Source organism: Cuculus canorus, chromosome 14 (genome assembly GCF_017976375.1).
Source record: "Cuculus canorus isolate bCucCan1 chromosome 14, bCucCan1.pri, whole genome shotgun sequence".
Taxonomy (NCBI): domain Eukaryota; kingdom Metazoa; phylum Chordata; class Aves; order Cuculiformes; family Cuculidae; genus Cuculus; species Cuculus canorus.
Genome location: NC_071414.1, coordinates 17,509,425 through 17,533,565, shown reverse-complemented (window position 1 = coordinate 17,533,565; position 24,141 = coordinate 17,509,425). Strand labels below are relative to the sequence as shown.

Below are 24,141 nucleotides of genomic sequence, written 5' to 3'. Positions count from 1 at the left end.
TTTGTCCCTGCTCATATACTAAGTCAGATTTTTGTTTCTTGCGTATTAACACGTAGATTTTTGGGGGAAGCTCTGAAGCCGCAATGAGAAACTTGAATTAGCAACCTGGATGGAGAACCCCTTTTACGTGTTATTCTGGGGAGGCATCACACGCTGTCGTGGGTTGTAGGTCTGCAGCGAGGGGTCGGGAGGAGCTGGTTCTGGGATTTACATCCGTGGGGTTTGCCCATGGGCACAAGCTCCACTGATCTCCTGGGAAGATCGGTGAGCAAATTTGCTCGTCTCTAGCAGAGACTGAACAGGGTGATCTGGGTTTTTGCAAGAAATGACTTGGATGGAGAAGGGGGGGGGGAGAAAAAAAATCAAATACATATGTTCTTTCATTTTTTTTTTCCCCTTTTTTAAATTTCCTATGGGAATTTTTATTTGTTGGGAAGGGTTTTGGTAAATAAAAATTTTGTTCGTGTGCTTTCTTCATTAGAGAAATCGCAGTTGGGGATAAACAAATTATTTTTTCCTGTTTAAAAAAAAAAAAAAACCAAACCATGCGGGAAAAGAAAAGCCTGGCTGCCATTGAAACATTTTTGATAGAAAATCTGCCTGCAGCCCTACTGCTTAATCAGTTCAGAGCAGAGCGTAGCCTGTAGCTTGTTAATAGGAGCAGCTTGCCCGAGCGGCTCGAGCAACGGCGAGCTGCAGAGGAGCCTCGCTGCATAGCTGTGGATTTCATTTTGCAGCTTTGTTAATTAAAACATATTTTACTTTGAAGGAGGTTTTTACTGTTTTCTATGAGGGTGAGCAGAAAGCTGTGCTCCTGCATAGATTAAAGAAAGGATCTGAAGTGTGTTGTTTTTTTTTTTAAAGTAACAACTTAACGTTGTTTGAGGGGCAAACTCCTGGCAAAAAAAGAAAAAAAAAAAGATGTGTAGTTTCTTATTTTTATTTGTTCTCAGCCTTTGTTTACAGGCTGCTTTATGAGTCTGGATATCTTGGCTGTTTTGATAATACCAAACTAAATTTTCACGTACAAGTTGCCAGGCTGGAACAGAAAAGTTGTCACAGATTCTTGTTTAATCGGTAAAGTAATTTTTTTTACTTATACAAGGGTAAGCTAAAATAATAAGGCCTGGAACTGTGGCATTGAAGTTAATGACAAAACCTTCATAGGTTTCATATGAAGCCTGTATTTTTATTATCCCAGTTCCAGCGACTTTTGTTGCGAGTTTGCAGCAAAATGTTAGGGCATTTCTAAGTGTTATTTTTATTATACAAAATCCCATTAAAATCAGTACTGAAGCATCCCATTAATTTAAATGGGACTTTGCATAGTTTGCTGAGTTCCAGGCCACAGATAAAGAAAAATATGCAACGTGGAGTTAAACTGACCACAGCTTTTTATTAGAAGGCATTTAATCTCAAACGAACAGCGCAGTCTGAGGCATAAAGTGTTTGTGAACTTCATCTGGTGCAATAGGAGCCTCCACCGTGCAGCAGCTTCTGGGTTGGTCTCCTGGGACCTCTCCGGACTGTGAGGGGTCCCAAGCAAACCCCCAGCCCAGGTAGGTATGCGAAGTGCTCCCCAGGCAGCTTTGCCTTGGAAAATGTTAATAGGTAAGCCAGCACACCCAGAACAAATGGAAAACTTGATTCAGCTCTTTCTCTGGCTCCAAGTATTTGCTCTCCTTGACAAAGCTGCAACCAGCGGGCAGGAGGCTGCTCTGCAGCACCCGCTGGAAGGCGAGAGTCCCACCGGGATGGAGCCACGCGAGGCCCAAGCGATGCAGCTCCAGAAATCTCTTCTTGAGCTTCGTGCACTGGAAACCACTCGGAGGAAACGTGCAAGGGTGAGGGATGGAAAACCATCGCCTCCGGTGTGCGGAAACACCCACCAGGCAGATGCTGGCACAGGGAGTTCAAAATCCGAACCGTGAAAAGCGTCAGGGGGAGCTGTTTTATATAGGGGGACCCCTCTTTGTGGACTCGGGGGGGGCTGAGGGACCATTAAACCACAGCCCTTTTGGCCTCTGCCAGCATGGGCGCACACCTGGGCACCTCCAAAGGCACTTCCCGAAGGAAGCTGTGCTTGGGCAAGGTTGTCCCAAGCCCTGCTTCAAACACACCAAATAATCGAAGCTGTAACCATTGTGGGGAAGACCTAAAAGCCTCTGGAAGCAGAGCATCCGTAAAAGTGCGCAGGGAAGGTGTAGGAGCTGCTTTCCGCTCGGCGTCTCCTTGGAATTTTCCTTTCCCTGAGCCATAAATGTGTCAAGATGCCCGAATTACACCGCGTCCCCACTCCCCTGCCCCTTCCTCGCAGGGAGCTTCGGGACTCCCGCAAGAACCGGAGCTCAGGGCAGAGCTCGGCTGAACGCGAACCCTCTGGTTCGGTTCTAACAGGACCTCCAGGGACCGGAGAAAACGAACACTGACGATCCAGGCTACCACAAATCCCCTCCCGGATGGAAAACGGAAGGGAAAACGGGTCTTTTTCCCGGTCTAAGGGATAAAGTCACGGAGGAGACCCAGCTGAGCTCTTGGGTCGGGTGCAAAGCCCAAAGCAGCCCCGAAACCCCTCGTCGGGGACTCCGCGGGAGCGGATCCGCCGTCCCGCAGCCCGGGGAGCGGCTCCGCGGGGCCGCGGAGAACCCGCGGGGGCCGAGAGGCTCCGCGCAGGGGCTGCGGACCCGCAATCCGCGCAAACAACGCGCAGGGGCTGCGGAGCCGCATCCGCGCAAACAACGCGCAGGGGCGCGGGGGGGCGGCCCGGGAGAGGCTCATCCAGCGGCCTCCGGCCGAGTGGAATTCGATGATTTCGTTGGTTTAATTAAAGCTTTATTATTATTATTATTATTTTCACAACATAGGGATAGTCCTCCTAATAGTGATGAAGGTGTCATGAAATCAGAGCCTTTGGCGCTCGCAGCAGCGTGGGGGAAACCAAGCAAATAGAAACGCATCAAGGAACAAATCGAACAACCTTTCAAATTCGGGATATCGGGGAATCGTTAAGAGGAGGAAGAGAAAAACGCACCTTAGCGAAACGGCTGCGGGGGAAGGAGCGGCCCCAGGGCTGCCCCAGGCTGAGAAGGGGCTGCAGGATTAACCCTTTGGGGAGGAACCCAACCCACCCCCCGGCTCCGCGCGTTCGGGTTCGGTGGGAGCAAAAATCCGGGAGGCAAAGGAGGGCTGCGCCTCGGCCAAAACAGCAGCAGGAAAAGTCTGTCATAAAACTGGAGGTGGGGAGGATTTCCAGTGCCCCTGGGGATGGCGGGGAGCGGGGACGCGGGGCCGGAGCGCAATTCCCGCGGCTCCTGCGGGGACAAAGCTGCTTTTCTTCTTCTGTAGTCCATCTCTTAAACACAGCCAGAAAAAAAAAAGAATATTAAAGGCATTTCTACATTTCGTTTCGTTTTGGATTTTGTTGATTTTTTTTGTTGTTTTTTTTTTTATTATTATTATTATTTTTCCCATGCTCTTAATTTTGGAAAGAAAAAAAAAATAAACCACAAAACATAAGTTATAAAACAATATATATACTGCATCCTTATCCACAACATCATAACTGAAACATCCAGCGTAACGTTTACCACAGGTGTGAAATACACTGGGAAAGAAGTACCGTGTGCATTTTATATTACGTTTCTTTGTCATCTACAAGTAATAAGTATCGACAAAAAAATAAGCAACAAATATGCCTGCAATTAAACTTCATATGCGTTTTGTATGCTTATTAATAAAGTCCATATTTATCATTTCCATGATTGTGGGGTTTTTTTTGCCAACAAGCACTTGTTAAAGTATCTACATTTACATAATAACACCTTAAGATAATAACACCTTAAGATCATATATTTTTTCCCTTTTTTTTTTTGGGGGGGGGGGTGTCCTTGTTTTTCCTTCAGAGTTCGAAAAGCAAGGAATGCTTTCAGCTTCACTAAGCAACATTTCCAGACGCCGAGGCTCACTGTTTCTCTAGCAGAAATGCAGTATCTGGATTCGCTTCGTAACAGACCGTTTTTCGCCTTTTTTTTGTTTGTTTTACGAGACTCTCTAGAGGTTCGGGTTTTTAATCATTTTTTTTTTAAGAGAAAAAAAAAAACCCAACTGCATTTAAATAAAGACGAATGATAATTTCATTATCAGGATAAGACTTTGGACGGGGAGAACGGCTGAGCAGTTTTCGCATCCTTGGAGGGTTTCTGTGCTCTCTCCCAACCGGGGATACTGCAGTCTTTTGGAAAGGATGAAGAGGTAGGAACCTTGAGCTGCTTAGTATCAGGAATGACTGGATTATAGCTTCCAACTAAAGAAAAAAACATCAAGAATCATGCATTTTAAAAACAGTTTATTCAATGGCCATGGACAATGATCCGGCACAATGTAACGGTAGATATAAATATAACCTTATATAAGTGGTTGACCCTTGTCATTATTATTTTTAATAGTTTCATACCTAATATTTTAACCATTTTTTTTTCCCCCCGCAGAATCGACTCTGCGAATTATATTCACCCCCCCCTCCCCTTTTGTTTTTTTTGTTTTTGTTTTTGTTTTTCGAGTGTGATTCTGTTCCTCAGTGGTAAACATTAACCAAACTCTTCCCGTGCGACAAGCGGCCAAGAACCGTCCCACCAGCTCTCACCACCGAGCCTCCCCCCGGCCGCCCTCCCCGCGGGGAAAGGGCCGCCTCACCAAACTCCTGTGCAAGTTCAAGTAAACACATACAACCCGCATAAATCCAGAGAAAAAAAAAATTGCAACTCATCCATGTACCAGATTTCCGTGTCTCTTGCAAAAAGTTTTCTGGTCCTTTTATGGGTTTTGATGGTTTGGGTTTGATTTTTTTGTTTTTTAAAGCGCTGTTTTGTTGGTTGCATCAATATTTTTTTTTCTAAGTCCGCAGAGTTTTTGGGGAATATATTTTTTTTTTTCGTGCTGTTTTGCGTGTATTTTTTTTTTCCTCTCTCTCGTGCTCGGGTTTTGCTTTTAATCGATCGGGTTTAATATTTTAAATTTTTTTTATTTTTTTTTTTTTTTGTCTTTTCCGTTAAACGTCGCTTTGCTTTTGTCGGCGGTGTTTTGTCGGAGGTGCTTTGTGTCCAGCCCGTCAACTGTTGTACTGACAGGCGTTTAGACTCGAGCCGGGGCTTTGCAAACTGCTGTAGCCGAAACTGGAGTGCTGCTTTGATTTCAGTCTGAGGCTCGCTAAGCTCGAGTTGCAAGTGTCCCGGTAGACGCTGTAGGGCGAGCCCGGCGGCCCGTAGGGACAGGCGGGGGAGGACATGGCCGAGTTGAGCGAAGAGCCGCTGATGTTGTTGATGTTGTTGAGGCCGGAGTTGGCCATGCCCGGCACGGCCGAGTGGCCCATACTGGAGGGCATGTTCATGGAGGAGATGCTGCTGGGCGCCGAGAACATGGACTGCGAGGAGAGGGGGCTCATGGAGTTGAAGAAGGTGAAGCTCTTGGTGGAGAGAGGCGCCGGGGTGAGGCTTTTGGTGGCCCAGTTGTTGTAGGGGTAGCCGGCGTACATGTCGTCGTAGGGCTGCATCAGCCCGCTGAACTGCGGCACGTAGCCGTTCTTGCACAGGTCCATCTGCTGGTTCCGCTCCCGCTTTCTCCACTTGGCTCGGCGGTTCTTGAACCAAACCTGCGGGGGGTCGGGGGTGGGGGGGGGGGGGAGGAAACACACCGAGGGGGAACGGTGAGTGCGGGACCACCGCACGGCCCCGGGGTGTGAGGGGAGATGGGGGTCACCAAACCTCCCCCAAATCCACATCTCCGTACCGGGATGCGAAGGGAGACAGGGGTCACCAAACCTCCCCCGATTCCACATCCGTGTACCGGGATGCGAGGGGAAATGGGGGTCACCAAACCTCCCCCGATTCCATATCCCCACACTGGGATGTGAGGGGAAATGGGGGTCACCAAACCTCCCCCAATTCCACATCCCCGCACCGGGATGTGAGGGGAAATGGGGGTCACCAAACCTACCCCGATTCCATATCCCCGCACCGGGATGAGGGTCACTAAACCTCCCCCAATTCCATATCCCCACACTGGGATGTGAGGGGAAATGGGGGTCACCAAACCTCCCCCGATTCCACATCCCTGCACCGGGATGAGAGGGGAGATGGCGGTCACCAAACCTCCCCCTTCACCAAATCCACAGTCCCGCATCCAAGGGGAGGTGGGGAGTCATCAAACACCCCCCAGTTCCACATCCCCGCACAGGTACACGACCCCCAATTCCACATCCCAGCAGCAGGATGCGAGGAGAGGATGTGAAGGTCATCAAACATCCCCCAATTCCACATCCCCGCACTAGAGTGGAGCTGGGGGGGGTCCCCCATTTCCACATCTCTTCACGGCCTCTCCCTGCAGCTCCCCCCTCCCCGGCATCCCCGCTCCGCGCTGTGCCTGCATCCCTCTCTCTTCAGCCGGGATGCGCGCAGCCGGCTCCCCGCCAAGGGTCCCTGGGCGAGTGTCGGCGGCTCGGCGCTGGCCACGTCGCCCCCTGTCTCCCCCCCCACACCCCCCCATCCCCGTCCCCGGAGCAGGGCGAGGGGCGCAGGCACGGCCCCAGATGAGGGCTGGCTCTCCCGGCTCCGCCGCGTTTCCGAACGCTAATGCTGTGTAATAAAAGTCCCCTGTTACAGATCATAAAAAAGGGGATTGGATTAGTATGTTTAGGTTTAAGAAAAAAAAAAAAATCAGTCCCCGCATCGCCCTTGGATGGATGCGGCCTCTGCCTCTATATCTAATGAGAATTTACAGCCCTGCCTGCGGAACAGAGGAGCGGGGGCCGCTCCGGGTGTTTGATGCAAAAACCTGATCCAGGTTCTTTCTTATTTGAATATATATTTTTTTTTAACCCTCGGAAAGCCTTTGAGCCCCCCGTGATGCAAGCCGGGCAGCCCCAAATTCCTTTTACAGGTTAAACGCCGGGTCCTGCCTGCTGCCTCCCCCTTGCAGCATCCCCCCCCGCCGCTCCCATCCCGGCTTTCTCGGGCCGAGGAGTCGCTCCGGGCTCCCTGCGGCCACCGCAGCCCCCGAAAAGATGGGAAAAGTGTGTGGGGGAGCAGCTCTTTAGGTCACCCCTCCCGGCGCAGGAATGGCACAACTCTTATTAAACCCCGCTCTCAAGGATGGAAACTCGGGGGGCGCGGGGGGAAACGGATGGCGGAGTCTACTTTAAAAAATAACAATAATAAAAAGAATCTCGTAGAAATAGGAAACGAAAGCCAACATGTCCGAAACCTGTAATATACTCCTCGGAAGGTGCTTCCAGACAGGAATTTCCTGAAAATGAGGGTAATAGTTTTAATTATGGCTCCTAGACATTTTAAAGGAAGGCCCTCATACCAAATTAAGGTTAGATTTGCAATCTGCAATCTCCGAACATCAACCCAAAACATCTCCACTCGGAGGGAGAACGAAATTACGTTAATGGCAACTCGTATTTTAGTTTTATTCCCTTCCTGAAATATTCCAGCAAAATTAATGAAGTTTAGCCTCCGCTACGGCTTTGTTTTGTTTTAAACTCAATTAAAACAACGCTTTCAGATGCATTTCCCCCGTTGCGGATGGCTATTTACTCTTGAAATGTTTTAAGCAGAATCTCTGTAATCCAGTTTGGTCACTCGCGGTTTAATTGCCAAGAGGAAAAAAAAAAGTGGTTTTTTGGGCTGTGGTTCCCGTTGTCTCCCGGGTTTCTCCCTTTGGAGGCAGCAGGAAGGGGGCTCGAATGGGATGCGCGGCCGCGGCCAAAACCGCGCAGGGAAATATCCCGGGAAGGGGGGAAATACAAAGGGGAGGTGGGGAAACCGTGACTTGCGGATCAATAGAGCCCGAGCCGCTCCGGTCTGGTCGTTATTGCCAGGATATTTCATCCGTAAATCTCCCTAAGGAACTACCGAGGCTATATATACCCCTATATATTTCTATTTATACGGTGGCATCGGCTCCGAGGCGCCTTCGCAGCGCAAGTATGTGTCTACAGCGCTTATTGACTTTGGAAAGCAGCCTCTCCGCAGCCCTTGTCCTTCAAACCCCGCGGAAGATGCGCGGCCGGCGGGGGCGGCAGGACAGCCCCGCTCCGCGGCTGGGGCTGAGCTGCGGTGGCATCCAGCGGCGGTTTGAGGGGGGAGACGATTACTCACGATTCCTGGGATTACTGGGAATCACCAGGGCTGCTGGAGCTGGCGGCGGGGCTGCTCTGTCCCCGCGCTAAGCTTAGGGGGGGACCTGGGGGGCTCTTTCCTCTCCAATCCGCAGCCCCCTTCTCAGCCCCATCCTCAGCCGCGGAGCCGCCTGCATCTCTCCGCTGCCGGGAGCTGAATTTCTCCTCTCCGGCCTGGATGTGAATTTGAGGAATTCAAATCCAGCCCGCAGCTCCCAGGTGATGCCCATGACCTAACGCAGCGTTCCCCGAAAAGGGTCATTTCTCCACCACACGCATCCCCATCCCCCGTTTCCCTCCGAGCTCCGCATCCTCCCGGGGCTGCCGCCCCTCTTACCCGCACTCGGGGCTCGGTGAGGTTGGTCCAGACGGCGATCTCCTCCCTCATGCTCATGTCCGGGTAGCGGTTCCGCTGGAAGGTGGCCTCCAGCTCCTGGAGCTGCTGGCTGGTGAAGTGGGTTCGTTGCCGCCGCTGCTTCTTCTTCTTGGCCGGGTCGTCGGCGGCCCCGTCTTCGTTCTTCTGCTCTCCGCTGCGCTCTTTTTCTGGTGGGATGGCGGGATAGGTTTGTTTGGGTGGTTTTGTTATTTTTTTATTTGGTTTTCTTTGTTTTTTTTTTCTGCTTGGTGTTGTTTTGGGTTGTTTAGGGTTTTTTTGTTTTTGTTTTTTTTTTTTTGATTATTTAGGGTTTTTTTTGTTTGGTTTTTCTTTTGTTTAAAATGTTGCAAACAGAAATACGAACCCCCCCAAAAGCAGTTACACCACCCTCGCACCGCGGGGATGCGCGGGGGGCACCCACCGAGCCCCCAACTCAAACCTCGCCTCTCCCGGGGCGGTTGGGGAAGGAGAGCGGAGCCCTTGGAGAGGCGGTGGGACCCCCGGGGGGGTGGGCAGCGGCCGTGGGGAGCGGGTTCCCCGCAGCATCGGCCGCTCTGCCTTTCTTTCTAAGGCACCTTTTCATTCCCTTCTACCTAAGGCGCGATCTTTGCTCCATTGTCTTTGTTGTGCCGGGCCGCGACAGGAAATTATGGAAGGGCAGCGGTGTAAAACCCAGCAGCGATTAATTGCAAAAGGCACCCCCTCTCTTTGCTTCGACACCCCTCGCTTCTTCCTTTCTTTCCCCCCTTTTGCCGCTTTTAGGAATTTAGTGTTTATTTTAACCCGAGGCTGAGTGAAACCCTCTGAAAAATCATATCGAAAGAAGCAAAAGCGGAAAAAAAAAAAAAAGAAAAAAGAAAAGAAAAAAGGAAACCCCCAGGAATATTTTCGCGGTGGGGATTTGCGCGGAGTGGAAACAGGAACGCAGCCCCACCGCAACGGCGGGATAAACCCCTTCTCCCTTTTCCTAAGGGCCTTTCCCGCTCTCCCAGCCCGATTTGACTCGGTTTTAGAGCTCGGTAAAGGACTCCGAGGCCTGAACGCAATGTGCTCCCCCGGGCAGGAGCGGGGGAAGGAGCTGCCATCCCCGCGGCCTCGGTCCTGCTGCCCAAGGGAAACTCGCAGCAGTTTTCTCTTTTTCTCTCCCCTTTTTTTAAGCGAGGTTTTACCCCTCGGCGCAGGGCCCGGGGCCGTTCCCCCAGCGAGGCAAGCAGGAGGCTAAAAATAATCGCGGGCTGCATCCAAACCCTGCGAGGATTCGTCCTTGCAAAGTCACCCCGCTCGCTGCTCGCCCGGGCGCGGCGAAAAGGGGGGAGCGGGCTCGGTGGAGACCTCGGAAAAGGAAAATAAAAATAAAAGATGGAAAAGGGGAGCAGCTTCTCTCTGCTGTGCGTGTTTTGAGGAGCAAACAAGGCCTTTGCAGCTCAGATCCCATCGCTCCTCGACAGCCACCCCCCCCCCCGGCTCCTGGACCCAGGAAATAGAAACCAAAATAACCCTGAGAAGAGAAATCCTCTCTCTTTTTCGGCCGCGAGAAAAAAAAAAAAAAACCAGGAGGAAAAGGGCCGAGGGGGAGATGGGGGCGATGGATGGGAAATCAGCCTCGGAGGGATTCATCCCGGCCCCTCGTCCCGCTCCGGGATTAATCCCGATAGGATTTTAATTAAAACTCCTGCCTTTGCGCCGGGCTGCGATACAATTTCAAATCACAACTCGCGTTAGCTTTAATCGGCATTTGTACCTTTTTTTTTCCTTTCCTCCCGCATGAAACAAAAAGAAAATGAAAAAAAGGTATTTTGCAGTTTCTGGGAGAAGAAAAGCAGGCGGGTCCTCAGCCCCCCTCCAGCACCGAGGGGTCACACGCAGGGGTAGGGCAAAATGGAGCAAATCTCCCTCTCTAATCTCAAATAATCCCCTCTAATCTCGGAGTCCCTTCCAGACGCCGATCTCTAACTTTGTTTGCGGATCAGGCTGGGAGGCACAACCCAAACCTTATTTATCATCGAGTGCCACTTCGGCAACAACTCCTCGCCTGAGCCAAGGGCTTGCTGAACCCCGAGGAGTAACACCGGACACGAAAAATTACAATTAAATAAGAAATAAAGTTCCCCCTGAAAGGCTCTCCGTGGAGAACTCGTATCACGCTCCTTCCCGCAGCTTTTGTTGCTTTCTCCTATCTTCCCTCGTCCTTGTCGAAATGTTACCAATTTAATGAAACACAAACTGGGAAACCGCAGCTTTCGCTGCCGCTTTCTCACATGGTGGTCAGGGAGCGGCGAGAGCTCTCGCATCCCCTCCGCCGCAGAGCTTTTTCCTTCTTTTTTTTTTTTTCAATAATATTTCTTTTTCTCTCCCTCCCTCCTTTGACAGAGGGATCTTTTTTTTCCATCCCTGCACCACCCCAGCTGGAAAATAAACCCGGGCAGAGGCTGACATTATTTCAGAAACATCCTGCAAAACCGCACCGCCCGAAGTGCCCCCCTTTCCTTTCGACCCCATCAATTAAAAACTGGGTTTTTTTACATAATAAAAAATAGAAATAAAAATAAGAGAGCAGCTCTTGGGATGGGGCAGGGAAAACTGTGTGTGTCCTCCCTGCGGGCTGTCAGCGCCTACCCCCGCTCCGCTTCTCGGGGTTCGCTGGGGATGGAGCCACCGGGATCACCGACATCTCTTACCCCCCAACCCCCCCCCGTCTTTGCCCCTCTCTGGATGCGCAGAGGGTGCGGGTCCAGCCCCACCGACTGCCCCGACAAGGGAAGGAGCGATGGGGAGGGGGAGGCGGGGGGTGGGGTGGGGGGAACCGGGTTATTTTTGGGGGGGGGGGGGGGGGGGGGTTACCTGGCACCTCCGTGTCGGAGGATTCACTGGCTGAGTTCTCGATGGGATCTCTGGGTTCCGAGGATCTTTGCAAATGGAAGCTGGAAGCCATGTCATGGGAGGGTTGGGGTCTCAAGCTCTCGGGCAGTCTCTCCAAATTCATTCCACCTTTAAAGGAATCCATGGCAGGGGCGCCGGGCTGCCTGGGGGAGTTTGCAGGTGTTTATTCCACACAGAAAGCAACAAGGAGCGCTTTCTTTTTTTTTTTTTTAAGGGAAAAAAAAAAAAGAAAAAAGAAAAAACAAAAAACGACAACAAAACGAAAATCAAATCCACTTATTACTAACAATATTATTTTAAGGGTGTTGGAAGAAGCGATCCCGGCAGTGCCTCGAAGCCGGTTGTCTCTGCTCGGGGAAGGGCACGGCAGTCCGGCCGCATAGGCAGGGAAGTGGTAAAGATCCCTTATAGAGAAACGCGAGTTGCGAGTTGGACAGTTTAAAGCTAAAGAGATTAAAGTGACCTGCCCTAGAACAAATGCCTGTAGTTAAACGGGGCTCCTCCCCCTGAAGGTTAAAACCTCCCCGTCTCGCTAAGGCATCACTCCATCTAGCGCTCGCCCGGCCAGGCCGCGCACGCGGACCTGCCTCCGCGCCCCTCTGCGCACCCTTTGCGCGGCCCTTGCGCGGCCCCCCGACAGGCCCCTGCCTCTTCTTTAAAGGTGCCCCCCCTTCTCCTTCCCCTCCCCCGCAGCCTCCCCACAAACTCGGGGAGGTATTAAAATATTTCATAAACGAACGGAAAGGTGGAAAATCGCTCCCAGCCGCGCAGGGGGGGGCTCAGGGCTCCCCGTTCCCACCCAGATCCCCCTCCCGGCTCGCCCTCCTCCTCAGGGTCCTGCCAGCCGGCAGCGCGCAGGTTGCGCCCCCGCGCAGCACGGCATTCTCCACCTCACTGAACTCCGCCAAACTCAATTCTGCTTTCGCTTAAATGAAAAAAACCCAAAATTTCCACTTCTTGCAATAGCAACTGCTTCTTGGATCAACTGCATCCCCGCACCCACCCGCGGAACCTCCGCGGAGGATGCGCACCCCTCAGCATCCCTGCGCGCGGCTGCGTTCCTGCACGAAGCGAGTTTCAGTCCCGCGGGGAACAAGTTCCTCCGAGCTGGAGGGGATTTCTTTTGGGGACGGCCTCCTGGAATTTGTGTCTGAACCGGGTTTAAAGTTTTTTAAACATCTTTTTTTTTCCTGCTTATAATCAATAAAGGGTTTATAATCGCGTGGCTCTGACCCTGCCCGGCAGCCAGGGGAGCAGCGGCAGCGTGAAAGCTCCCATCACAGCATCTTTCAGCACATGATTAATAACAAATAATTGTCCCCCCTCATCCGAACTCGCCGTGACCCTCGGGAAGGGCATCTACGGCTTAAGGGGAGTGGGGAGAACCCCCTCCTCCCACAGCGGACACCGTTGCGCAATGTCCCGGGGTGGGTGGAACGGGGCCTTGAGCCTTCCCGGATAACACCTCGGGGTTTGGAAGGTGGAAAAAAGCCCCACGGGAAGCCCTCAGCCTTGGGGGGGGGGGTGTGTGCAGGTGGGAAGCGGGGTTACCGGCGGGGAGCTCCGCTGCACGGCGGATGGGGGAGAGGGGAAGAGCGAGAAAGAACCTGGCTGTAACTCAGCTCGGGGAAAGGACCTTCTCTCCTCTTTATTTTCTCGACTCACTTTAACTGATCCATCCTGACACTCTATTTTGCTTTCAAATCAAGTAAAGATGTGGGAGAGAACTTTTGAACCAGTTTATGGAAAAGTGGAGGGAAGAAACGTTCCAGCCGTGCAGGCTTTTTCCTCCCTCACCGCCCCTGGGCCTGGGGACACCCCAACGCTTCCAGCCCCTGCACCCCTCCTCTCCAGCGCCTTTTGCACTTTAGGGGATGCTCAGGTGGGTGCTGTCAGGTCTCCCTAGCTTTCTCTTTTTTTTTTTTTAATTTTGTTGTCATCCCCCCCTTCCTTCCTCCCTTCCTTTCTTTCTTTCTTTCTTTCTTTCTTTCTTTCTTTCTTTCTTTCTTTCTTTCTTTCTTTCTTTCTTTCTTTCTTTCTTTCTTTCTTTCTTTCTTTCTTTCTTTCTTTCTTTCTTTCTTTTTTTTGGAGTAGAATATTGATGTCCGTCTGTCCGTCCGCATCTCCCGGCTGAATTTGGCTCAGGAATCTGTAAATGACGGGGAATTTCGGGTACCCGAACAATCTCGGGGCTGCTTAAGGTGGACGTGGCTTAAAATGCAAATATTTACCAGGGCCTCTGGGCTTCGAGGGGCTCAGCTGATGCGCAACCCCGAGGCAGGAGAGGGATGGAGACCTCCTCCCGGGGGAGAAGCGAGAGGTGGGATGGCCTTTCTCCCGAGGAGGAGGAGGAAGCTGACCGGATTGCAGACCTGAAATCCTTCTCAGTGGCTTTTTCTCCCCTTATTCCCGTGGCCGGCAGCGGGGCAGCCCCGGGCAGGTCTCGGGGGGCTCCTTCTGTCTCAGGAGTGCTGGAGGGAGGCAGCCAACAGCCCGGCTGCTCCGCTATCTCGAACCTACTGCTCACAGCAGCCTCAAAAACAGAGGCAGTGGGTTTCCTTTCTTTTTCTTCTATTTCCTTTGGGGGATTTTTTTTTTCTGGGTTTTTCTTTGTGGCTGTTTTCTTTTGATTTATTTTTTTTTTCAATGCACCTTATTTACAGTTTTGGTTTTGCCTTATAAAGCCTATTTTTTAACAATACTTTCTAGGCTCCCTCCCGGTCAGGATAAGGCTCAGCCCCGGCGCAATTTCGGCCACAGCAACGGCGGGTCCAGCTGCTCCCCCGTCTCCTTCTGGGGGGTCCCTGGGGCAGTGACCCCCCCCGATACGGGCCTGAAGCGCAGAGCAAAGGGCCGGCGCTGCCGCTCCCGGCGCATCCCATGGATTTTGGGGAGGCGGCTCCCTCCTGCCCCCCCGCGCGTGCCCGGGCTGTGGTCGGCGATGTATAAACGTCCTCTGTGTGCCTCGTTTGTGTCTCAGGTGGAATTAGGAGCATCCTCTCGCTCCACGCTTCGGGGAGCGGCTGCACTCCTACCTCACAGACCCAAAGCCACCCGGTTCTCCCAGTTTATGGTCGCGACAACGCGTGTCGCGACAGCAGAGCGCGCACACAGGGCTGTCACCCCTCTGCAAATGCATGTTTTCTCCTCTCTCCCCCCCGCCGGGTGCGCTCCGTTTCGGGATGCTGGGGACACCTTGGCTCTATGTCACGGGTCCGCTCGTGTGACGTCATGCATCCCTCTCCTGACGTCACGCCTCGCCTTTCAGCCAGGATCCAAGGCAAGCCTTGATGCCCTGCTCGGAGCCGGCTGCTCTTCCATCCCCACGGGCCTGGCAGGACGGTGACCCCGGAATGGGACTGTCCCCAGGAGCCGGAGGGAGCTGCGGGGATGGATGGAGGAGAAGAGGGCATCCCGGCCTCGGGGGCTCCCGTCCAGCCTCCCACCAGGATGTCCCTGGGGAGTCGCGACATCCGTGGGCGTGGGAAGGGTTGGGAGAAGCAGAGGGACCGAGCAGGACCCGCGTGTGAAACCTCTGCCCTGCGCCCACGCAGCCACCGCACCCCGATATTCTCCCCCAGCTGGGGATCTGTATAACGCTGGAAACCCGCAGATAAACCGCTCTGCTTCCTCCTGCTATAAATAACCCAAGGATGGTGCTTATAAATAAATCAGTGCCGGCCACGCCGGTGACAGCCCCGTGAAGAAGAGGTGTCTGAACGAGAACGGGACTCCCAGTGCCCCCCGAGGGGCGGACAGACCCCGCCGGGGCCACTAAAGGTACGGGGGACGGGGCTGTGTCCCCCCCCGGCGTGTTGGGGAAGAGGGGGTCTCTGCTTTGGAGAGAGGCTCCCACCCCCGCCTGGGCGTTGTAGCCAACACAAACCCACCTGGGCCGTATATCAGGCAGTGAGGTTCGGTCTCTGCCAGCTTTTCCTCTTCAGATTTATTAGAGTTGTATGGACTCAGATTGAGTCTATAAATTATTGGGAATTGTTACGAAAATGAAGGCATCTCCTCCTAGGAGAACCTCTGCCCAAGAGGAGGGGGAAGCCCTCGGAAAAAGAGAGTTGCAGTGAGGCGAGAGAGGAGGGAGAGGTTCCCCAACCCAACCCAACCCAACCCAACCCAACCCAAGGAGACCCAGCCCAACCAAACACAATCCCAAGCCCAGCCAACCCAAGCCAACGCAACCAAGACAAACCAAACGAAACCGCGATCAACACAATCAAAACAAGCCAAGCCAAACCCAAACAAAGCCATCCTAGACAAACCAAGGCCAAGTTAAGCCATCCAACCTCCACCTGGTGCCCCCTCCGCGCAGCCCGGTAGCTGCGAGCTGCTGCGGGAAAACAACTTTTAAGAACAAAACCATTCTAAAAGTGTCCAACGGGCATCGCCAGGGTGGTGAGAGCGGCTGGAAGGGCGCAGCTCCCCTGTGTCCAGCGCCTGCAGCGCCGCGACAGCGCGCAGGGGCATTTTTAAAGCCTCCGCCTACGAGAGTGTCCCGAGCATGGGGGGATGCGTGGTTTTGGGCCTCCAAACCCCCTCTCGGCCTTTGCTGGTGCGTGGCTCTGCCCCGCAGGATGCCCAAGCGGGTTGGGAAGAAGGAGAAGCCAGGGATGCGCGCAGGGGAGAATCAGAGGCCCGGGATGCGCGCAGGACAGCGCGGCGCCCCGCGGAGCACAGCCAGGCTCGAGGGGTGGGACAAAGTCCATCAGAGCAGTGTTCCGGGGGGTCCTGCCCCGAAACAGCATCTCCCCGAAGGCCGCCTTAGGCGCAAGGTGGAGACCCGAGTTTCCGCCCCCGCGCAAAGCTCAGCATCCCCGGCGCGGATCCGGCCCCAAGGGAAAACGGAGCAAACCCCAAGGAACGGCGACCACGAAACGAGCCTCGGCACCCACCGACCCCCCGCCAGAGCCGGTTCCCCCCCGGGAGGGACGGAGCGGGCAGCGGGAAGCGGAGAAGGAGCAGAACCCCAGCCCAGAGAGCGTGTTAAATCGCTCAGGAGAGGAAGGTGGAAAATTTCGCTGGCTCCCAGCCGGCCTGTCCTCCTCTGCGCGGCCAGGAGAGCGATTTTCCTAAGAAGTTGAGCAAAACGAAAGGAGCCCTTTTTGCACCCGCAGCTTTCCCCTCTCCGCGTACCGGCCGAGCCTCCCGCGGGCGCGCAGGGCTTCCGAACCGCCCCACCGCGCTCCCCTCGGCTTTCCTCGCCCCTGAAACCCAACGGGAGAAACGGGATTTTCTCGGGGCGTTTGGTCCGTGACCAACACGGGGCACCTGGGGCACCGGGGGCTGCGGCTCCTGGCGGCTCCCCCCGCCTCCATCCCGCCCCGGGGCTGCCAGCGGCAGCGCTGGCAAAAACTGGGAATGAAAAAGTTGAAGGCTTAATGTTTTCTGACAGATACAAATGATACCCCAAGGCTTTCCTGAAACGCGGCGAATGACGGCTGGAGAAACGGTTCTCCCCACTCGGTTTTCTGCAGCTGGAAGCAGACCAAGGGGGGTTCCCCTCGGCTTTCCTTCCCCTACCCTCACCCCGAAAATAAGAACACCTCCTGGGTGCCCGCTGCCGGCCTGGGATGGCTCTTTTCTCCCCAAATTCCTGGTGGCACAGTCCTACCCCGGCCCAGGGCTGCTTTCCAGCTCCCTCCGCATCCTCCAGACCGCAGACGCTGGACTCTGCTCTAAGAAGATATTAATTTGCTGTGCCTTGGCTTTATCCCTCAGCCTGATGTGAGCTCGAGAGTGTCAGCGCCCTGCGATGCCACCGCCAGAGGATGGACAAGGGCATACGAGGGGCTGCTGCTCTAGGTGTGAGAGGGAGAGAGGGGAAAAGTCCAATATAGTTCCACAATTCCCTCTCTGAGCAGCGGGAACATGCCTTTCTTATTAATTGTCGGAGGAAGGGGCACCGGAGTTTGCTAGGCAGGCTGCTCATGTTACTCTGTGCATCTTTAGATCCAGAAATGTCCCTCTTTTGTGGACTAAAAAAAAAAAAAGATGCCTCTGAAGCAGAATAATCAAAGGCCCGGGAACTCCGTTGGCATTTGCTGAAGATCCTTCTTCAGCAGAAAAAAAAAAAAAGAGGCTGCGTTTGGAACCACCGATATTATGTTTCCATGTGGGTTTCCCTCATCATCATTTTTTTTTTTTTTTCAGGCTAGCGACTTCTTAATTGCTGCAGCATTTGGATGGGGGAAACACATTTCCCTTAAACAGGACATTTCCTGAGAGCCTGAAATATTCTAATAACTCGCTGGGCTCTTTAATGTTCTCTGAACAGCAGTGAATCTCTGCAGAGCTGCACATTTCCTGCTTTAAAACGCAAAAATCAGAGAAACAACTAACCTTTGTGTGCATTCAGCTCCTCCTTCTCTATATTATTGTATTTATTTTTATTTTCTTCTAAATTTTTCCGTTTTCTTTAAAAAAATATTATTATTTTTCCTCCTTTTCTTTTTTCTTCATTTTTTTTACTCCCCCTCTAAAGGCTTCTTTCTCCCCGCTGCCCACCGCACCTCTCGGCTCTCCGCTACCCGCGGAGCAAACACCGCCGGGAGAAAGGCAGGGAACACTCTTCTTTCCAGTTTCATTGTGGGAACGGCCCTATCTTAACGGGCACATCTCAGGGAGAGATAAGACCGTGTTGCCTTCCAGAGGGCTGTGCTAATCAGCACGCCGGGTTAGATATAAAAGTTCAGGGCAAATAAAAAAGAATTAGTTTTATTAGCACGTTTAGGAGGCGGTCTAACGAAGGAATTCAGCTTGACTAGAGAATGTTTTTCTCCTCCCCTTTTGTTATTTCAAAGCAACATGCATCCGAGCTGCTCATCACGGGAGGGGAGGGATGCACCGTTCGGTTCCCGGAGAAAAGCGCTCCTTTCTCTAAACCAGACAAGAGGGATGGATTCTCTTGGAAAGACAAGATTTCATCATAAAACCTGCGTGAACAATAAAAGCCACTGTAAAGGAGAGGCGGAGGAGTCCGCCGGTGGGGTTCGGTAGGAAATCTCTGCCTTTAACCAGGGAGATGTGACCACCGCTCCAGCGCGGGGGTTTCCAGGGACTTTATCCTTATGTCGGGCAAAAGAAGGATTTGGGGAAGGTTGTCCCGGTGAAGTAACTCTCAGTTTTTAGCTCAGCGGCTGGAGTTGGCGCAGGGGAATGACCTGGAGAGCATGGACCTTGTTTTGGGAAAATGGAAACCATATATATATATATTAAACTGTTATAAAAAGCAAACAGCGTCTCGGTGCTCCGTTCAGGCACAACAGAATTGGTTTATGTTCAACCCGTGCCTCGGACTCTGTGTTGCGGTTGGCAAAATGCGGGGAAAAGGGACGAAAGGATAGAAAATTCGCCTGGTGACAATTTCTTTAACGGAGAGCTAAAAAAAATTCTCCGAAAGATACCGTCGTCGGGGGGTCCTCACGTCCATTTAGGCGGGGTTAATACGTGAAAATAAAAAAGGTTTTTTTTCCTCGCACACCGAGGTTTTCACTCCGCTGTAGAAAGCGTTATCCCGGAGCGGTGCTGCGAGATATTTGGGTGGTTCCGAGAGACGGCGCCTAGTATTGAAATAGGGAAAAAAGGGGGGAAAAAGCCAAATAAACCCCCCCCCAAACAAACAAACAACAACAACAAAAAGAAAAGCAGTGGGGGTGTAAAAGGTTATTTTTTTTCCGCAAAGGGAATTCATCGACGGCCCGGGCTCCTTCTCCTCCGCGGCCCCGACCCCCTCGTTCGTCCCGGGACCCCCCCAGCCCCGCCGGGGGCATCGAGAGAAGAACCGCGGGAGGCTGGAAACGCTGCGGCGAGTCAAGGGGGAGTTTGGGGGGAAAATTACAAATATATATATATATAGAGAGAGAAAATAAAATGAGGTAACCCCTCTGGAATTGCATTTCCCAGCGCATTTGTCAGAGCTGACGAAGCGCAGAGGCCCCCGAAAGAATTTATACACGGTATAAAGATGTCAAGGACTGCGCGGAGAGCGGAGCGCGGAGCGGAGGCGGCGCGAGGCCGCGGTGAGGGGCGCTTCCCCCCCCCCCCCCCCCCCCCCCCCCCAACCCCGAGCTGCGGTTATTTGTCCCGTCTCGGCTTTGTTTTCCAGCCCCGCACCTCCACCCGTGATCCGGAGGAGGCGAGAGGGGTCCGGGGGCTGCGGGACACCCGTGGGGAGGGGTTGCAGGCGCGAGGGGAGGGACAGGAGGCGACACGAGTGGGGAGGGACGAGCGAGGGGACACGGATGGGGAGGGATGAACGAGGGGACGCGGGTGGGGAGGGATGAACGAGGGGGGACACGGATGGGGAGGGATGCACGCAGGGGACATGCGTGGGGAGGGACGGGCGCAAGGGGACACGTGTGGGGAGGGACGCGAGGGGGACACGGATGGGGAGGGACGGGCGAGGGGACACCCATGGGGAGGGACAGGCGAGGGGACACCCATGGCGACGCAAGTTACATGCGTGGAGAGGGATGAACGCAGGGGACGCGGATGGGAGAGGGGACACGCGTGGGGAGGGACGGGCGGGGGGGGACGGGGATGGGGAGGGATGAGCTGGGAGGACACGGACGGGGAGGGGACACAGACCCACGCCGGGTCGCGGGGGACACGCGTGGGGAGCCCCCGAGCATCTTACCGGGCGGTGCGCTCGGCCGCGGGGGGTGCCGAGCCCGGCGGGCGCTGTGCGCGCCCCGGCCGCCGCTCCAGGCTTTTCTTGAGAGATTTCCCCGTCTCCTCCTGACGTCAGTCCCGTCCCAGGGTGCCGCACACGGGGGAGGGCCGGGGGCAGGGCCGGCCGCACCGGGAGACCGGCGGCCCCGCGCCCCTCACCGCCGCCCCGCCGCCCGGGGCATCCCCGGGACCGGTCCCGCCCCCGGTGAGCCCCCGGTACGGCCCCCGGAGGGGCTTCGTGCTCCTGCTTCCATGGCCTCTGCCCTCTTCGTTTCCTCCCGTCTGGTGTTCTTGTGGGGGGGGGTAGGGACAAGGAAGGACCGCTTCCCACCCCTCTTTCCCGAGGAGAAGCTCTTAAATACGTCCCTGGTTCGGAATTTTAGTGTGGAGGTGGGTGTGCAGCACCGAGCATCCCGGGGCAGGTAGGAAACTGCACCAAGGGATGCCCGGGCGGAAGGATTCAGGGCTCCGTGAGGGTGCAGGGGTCCAGAGGGATGCTTACAGGGGGGTGCAGGGCTCTGTGAGGGTGCAGGGGTCCAGAGGGATGCTTACAGGGGGGTGCAGGGGGCCAGAGAGTTGCTTACATGGGGATGCAAGGCTTCATGAGGATACAGGACTCCGAGAAGATGCAGGGGACTAGAGGGATGCTTACATGGGGATGCAGGGCTCCTTGGGGATGCAGGGGTCCAGAGGGATGCTTACATGGGGTTCCAGGGGTCCAGTGCAGGGCTCTGGAGGGATGCTTAACCGGGTGACAGGACCCACCATACCGTGCTGCCCAGCCAGCCAGACACCCATTCCCAGGCCCTCCATCCAGTTTAATTTTCCAGAGATGCTTCTGGAGCTCCAGATGCTTCACTTCTCACACCTGTCCCCTGGAAAGTCTCCTTTCAAGAGAAGAACACAAGAGTCATGGCAGTGACCGAGTGAATACCGCGGTGGGGACGTGGCTTGTGCTTTCCTAAGCAGAGTGGGTCACACGCACATATAGAGACGATAGCTGCAGCTGAAAACCAAGGACAACGAATATGGAACGGATCAGAAAGATAAATAGCATAAAATCAGGAACAGTCCAGTCCCACACTTGCCATTTGTTATAGAGAGAAGAAGTAAATGGGATTCACATGTCGAGCATTAGCTGGTTGTTAGTCTGTAAGATAATATTAACTTTAGTGCTTGCTGGTTTACTCCAGTTTTCCAAAGGCAGTTCCAGGAGGCGCCCAGCCTGTAATTTAGGATGGCACATAGTGTGTGAAAGAGGCTTTGGCACCGGGGCCTACCAGCACATCAAGGTGATATTAACATAATAAAACATTTGGAGAGGGAGTTGGAGCTCATAAATTAATGCATTCTACTGTTTTAATGCTAGGAGCTAACAATGCGTTTCCTGTTCGGCTGATCGTCCCCTCTGCAGCCTAACAGCTGTTTCAAAGGTGCTGTGAAATTAAAGAGAGGGAAGATGATTGTCTTTAAATCAATGTTTAATGATGTGTTATTAGGAGAAAAGTCTTCCTCCAGCAGATGTTTACATGCTGAGGATAGAGCGGATCTTCCCCGGCTGCCTGCTTGCCGGAGGAGCGAGGGAGGCATCCCTGTGTCCCATCAGTCTCACAGATGGCCCTGGTGTCCCCAGCAGAGGGTCACAGCTTGCTCAGCACCGGGCTTGGCTTGGGACTGGTGTCAGGAAAGGCTTTGCCCAGTTCTTTGAGTGGATGCTGAGGAAGATCCTCCAGGATGCTGAATACCTGCAAGGTTTTCAAATAACTTGAGTTGTGAATACGAGCAGGTGACTATGGGAAATGTTGAGAACATCCTGCCCGTGATCAGCACAGGTCAGGGATGCTGGGATCCTTCCCCTGTAAAGAGCAGATATGGATGCAGGAATATCGCCCCGCTCAGGGATCTCTGTAGGGACGAGCTCTGAGTGATGTCCCTTTTAGCGAGGGATCAGAAGAGCTCTGGATTAGCAATCAACTGGGCAAAGACCGCTCTGTAAAGGAATGGCCCGGCTGGCCCTTGGGCCTTTGGACCGCAAGGGCAGGTTATGTATGGAAGCCATCCCTTCTAGTCTAGGAGACGATCCTTGCTGAATGTCTATAGTGGGCTGGAAACCTGTCTGAGCTCTCGCTTATTTGAACGTAGACACCTCTGGCCGCACGCTAACAGCAGGGTCTGGGTACTAGAAAAAACAGTAGCTCTGAGGCAAGATGTAAGAGTGAACTTCTGGATGTGGTGGAAACAGAAGCTATGAGTGTAAATCTTTCTGTAGGTGCTGAAGTCTTGTTATTTCCTTTGTGCTTTGTCCAAAGATGGATTAATTAGTCACAGTGTCTTCAGCTCCCAGTGTGAAAGATGGCAAACATAAAGCTTCTGCTCCAGGCAAGACATCAGATGGATTTGGATGCCAACAACACACAGGGGCTTGTGCCAAAAAGACACCAAGGAGAGCACAGTGTTGCTGGGGGTCAGGATGGAAGAGCATCTCGTCACCAGGTGACCCTCCTGCTGCCAAGAAGCCAGAATCAAATCATCGGTTTCCACAGCCACGCTCATATTCCACACGATGGTGGCACAAATTATTCCTATACAAACAGAAGAACCTTCTGCAATTGCTTTTTTTTAGGCATCACAAATATTCATTGAAAAAAGTCTCTCTGTATTTTAAAACATAATGAAGAAATGACTCTCCAAGCTCTCCTATTCCTTTTATTTGCAGCCTTCCCTGTTAGTGCATCCTTGGAACAGCGTTTAAGAGGCCACACTGCTTCTTTGGGAGAAACTGGGATGTTTGGAACATGTCTGGATTGTAACATTTCTAAACTTCCCAGAAGAGGCAAATTGTAAAGGAATAAGGTACTTTCTATGCACGCACATTTGTTTCGGAGCCAAATGGAAAGGAGAGCTCAGAAAAAAAAAAATGACAAATTGTTTGGAAAATATTGTCCTTCCCAAGACAGACTGAACCATATGGGGGGAAGGGAGTCAATACTGAAATTTTCCCTTTATAGTCGAGTCCAGCAGCCCTCCCATTCACTCCGCTGGGAGGTTTGTGTGAGTCAGACCTGCAAGATCATCCATTCAGGGTAATATTTCCAGCACTTCAGTCCCCTCCCTGTTTCACTCCTATTCCCCACTGAGAGGAATAGGAGTGGAGAGGGGTGTCCCCCACCTCGGATTTATGGTAAGAGCAACAGAACGGGACCCAGAGCTGTCTGTGTCCCTCCTATCCTCATCCCCAGCCTGGCATCACCGAGGATGATGCGAAGGAAAAGGCAGAGCAGCTCCATCATTTAGAAAATATAAGTTTATGTAGATAATTGGGAAAAGCAAAAAGCACACTGGAGCAAGAAAATTAAGCATGAGGACTGGGAAAAGTCCTCTTTCCAGCCCTGCCCAACCTCCTGGTGTGACTCCAGCAAGTCATATGAGGTTTATGTGCCTGCAACCAACTGCCCCGACTTCCCCCCAAGGGCATGGGCAGGTTATGACAGGAAAAGGTGTTAAGCAAATGGAAGAAGCTATAAAAGAGCAGAGTTTATTGGCATTTTGATCATGCTTGTGAAAGGCTGCTGTAGCCACGCTGGATCGATAGCGCCTGGTTTCTTTGTGCCCCAAACGGGAGAGGCGTCGCTGCAGAAAATACTTGTGGCAAGGAAATCCCTTCAGTCCTTCTAAATCACTGCATTTATCATCATTGTCAGCTTGAAGTAATAAACAAATGTGATATTTATGCATCCCCAACTGCTCAGGGTGACATTTATGCCACAACAAAAAAAAGCTGCAGCAATTGTGTACGCTGGCAATTAGCGGCGTGCGGAGTATGAGATGCTTTGAAAGGAGATGTTGGGAAAGAGGGTTTTGTTTTTGTGTGTGTGGTTGTGCTTATTCCCTGGTGACACGCTGCTAATAAGCTGCAAACCAAGGATCGCCCACAACAAACAAAAACAAACAAACAAAGCTTTCTGGAGGGTGGTAATACTTAGTTTAATTCTCTTAGGCCTTTAAAAATAATTATAGCCCTGTT

General features: G+C 53.0%; 1 protein-coding gene across 1 annotated transcript; it reads right to left on the bottom strand.

Annotated features, from left to right (window-relative positions):
- Window positions 1–4,996: 4,996 nt before the first annotated feature.
- PITX1 (paired like homeodomain 1) lies at window positions 4,997–20,198 on the bottom strand. The gene is made up of 4 exons (XM_054079722.1): window positions 20,083–20,198; window positions 11,397–11,578; window positions 8,517–8,722; window positions 4,997–5,647 (listed from the first exon to the last, which is right to left on the bottom strand). The coding sequence occupies exons 2-4, from the start codon at window positions 11,557–11,559 to the stop codon at window positions 5,108–5,110; spliced, it is 909 nt and encodes a 302-aa protein (XP_053935697.1). The 5' UTR covers window positions 11,560–11,578; window positions 20,083–20,198; the 3' UTR covers window positions 4,997–5,107.
- Between the last annotated feature and the right edge of the window lie 3,943 nt (window positions 20,199–24,141).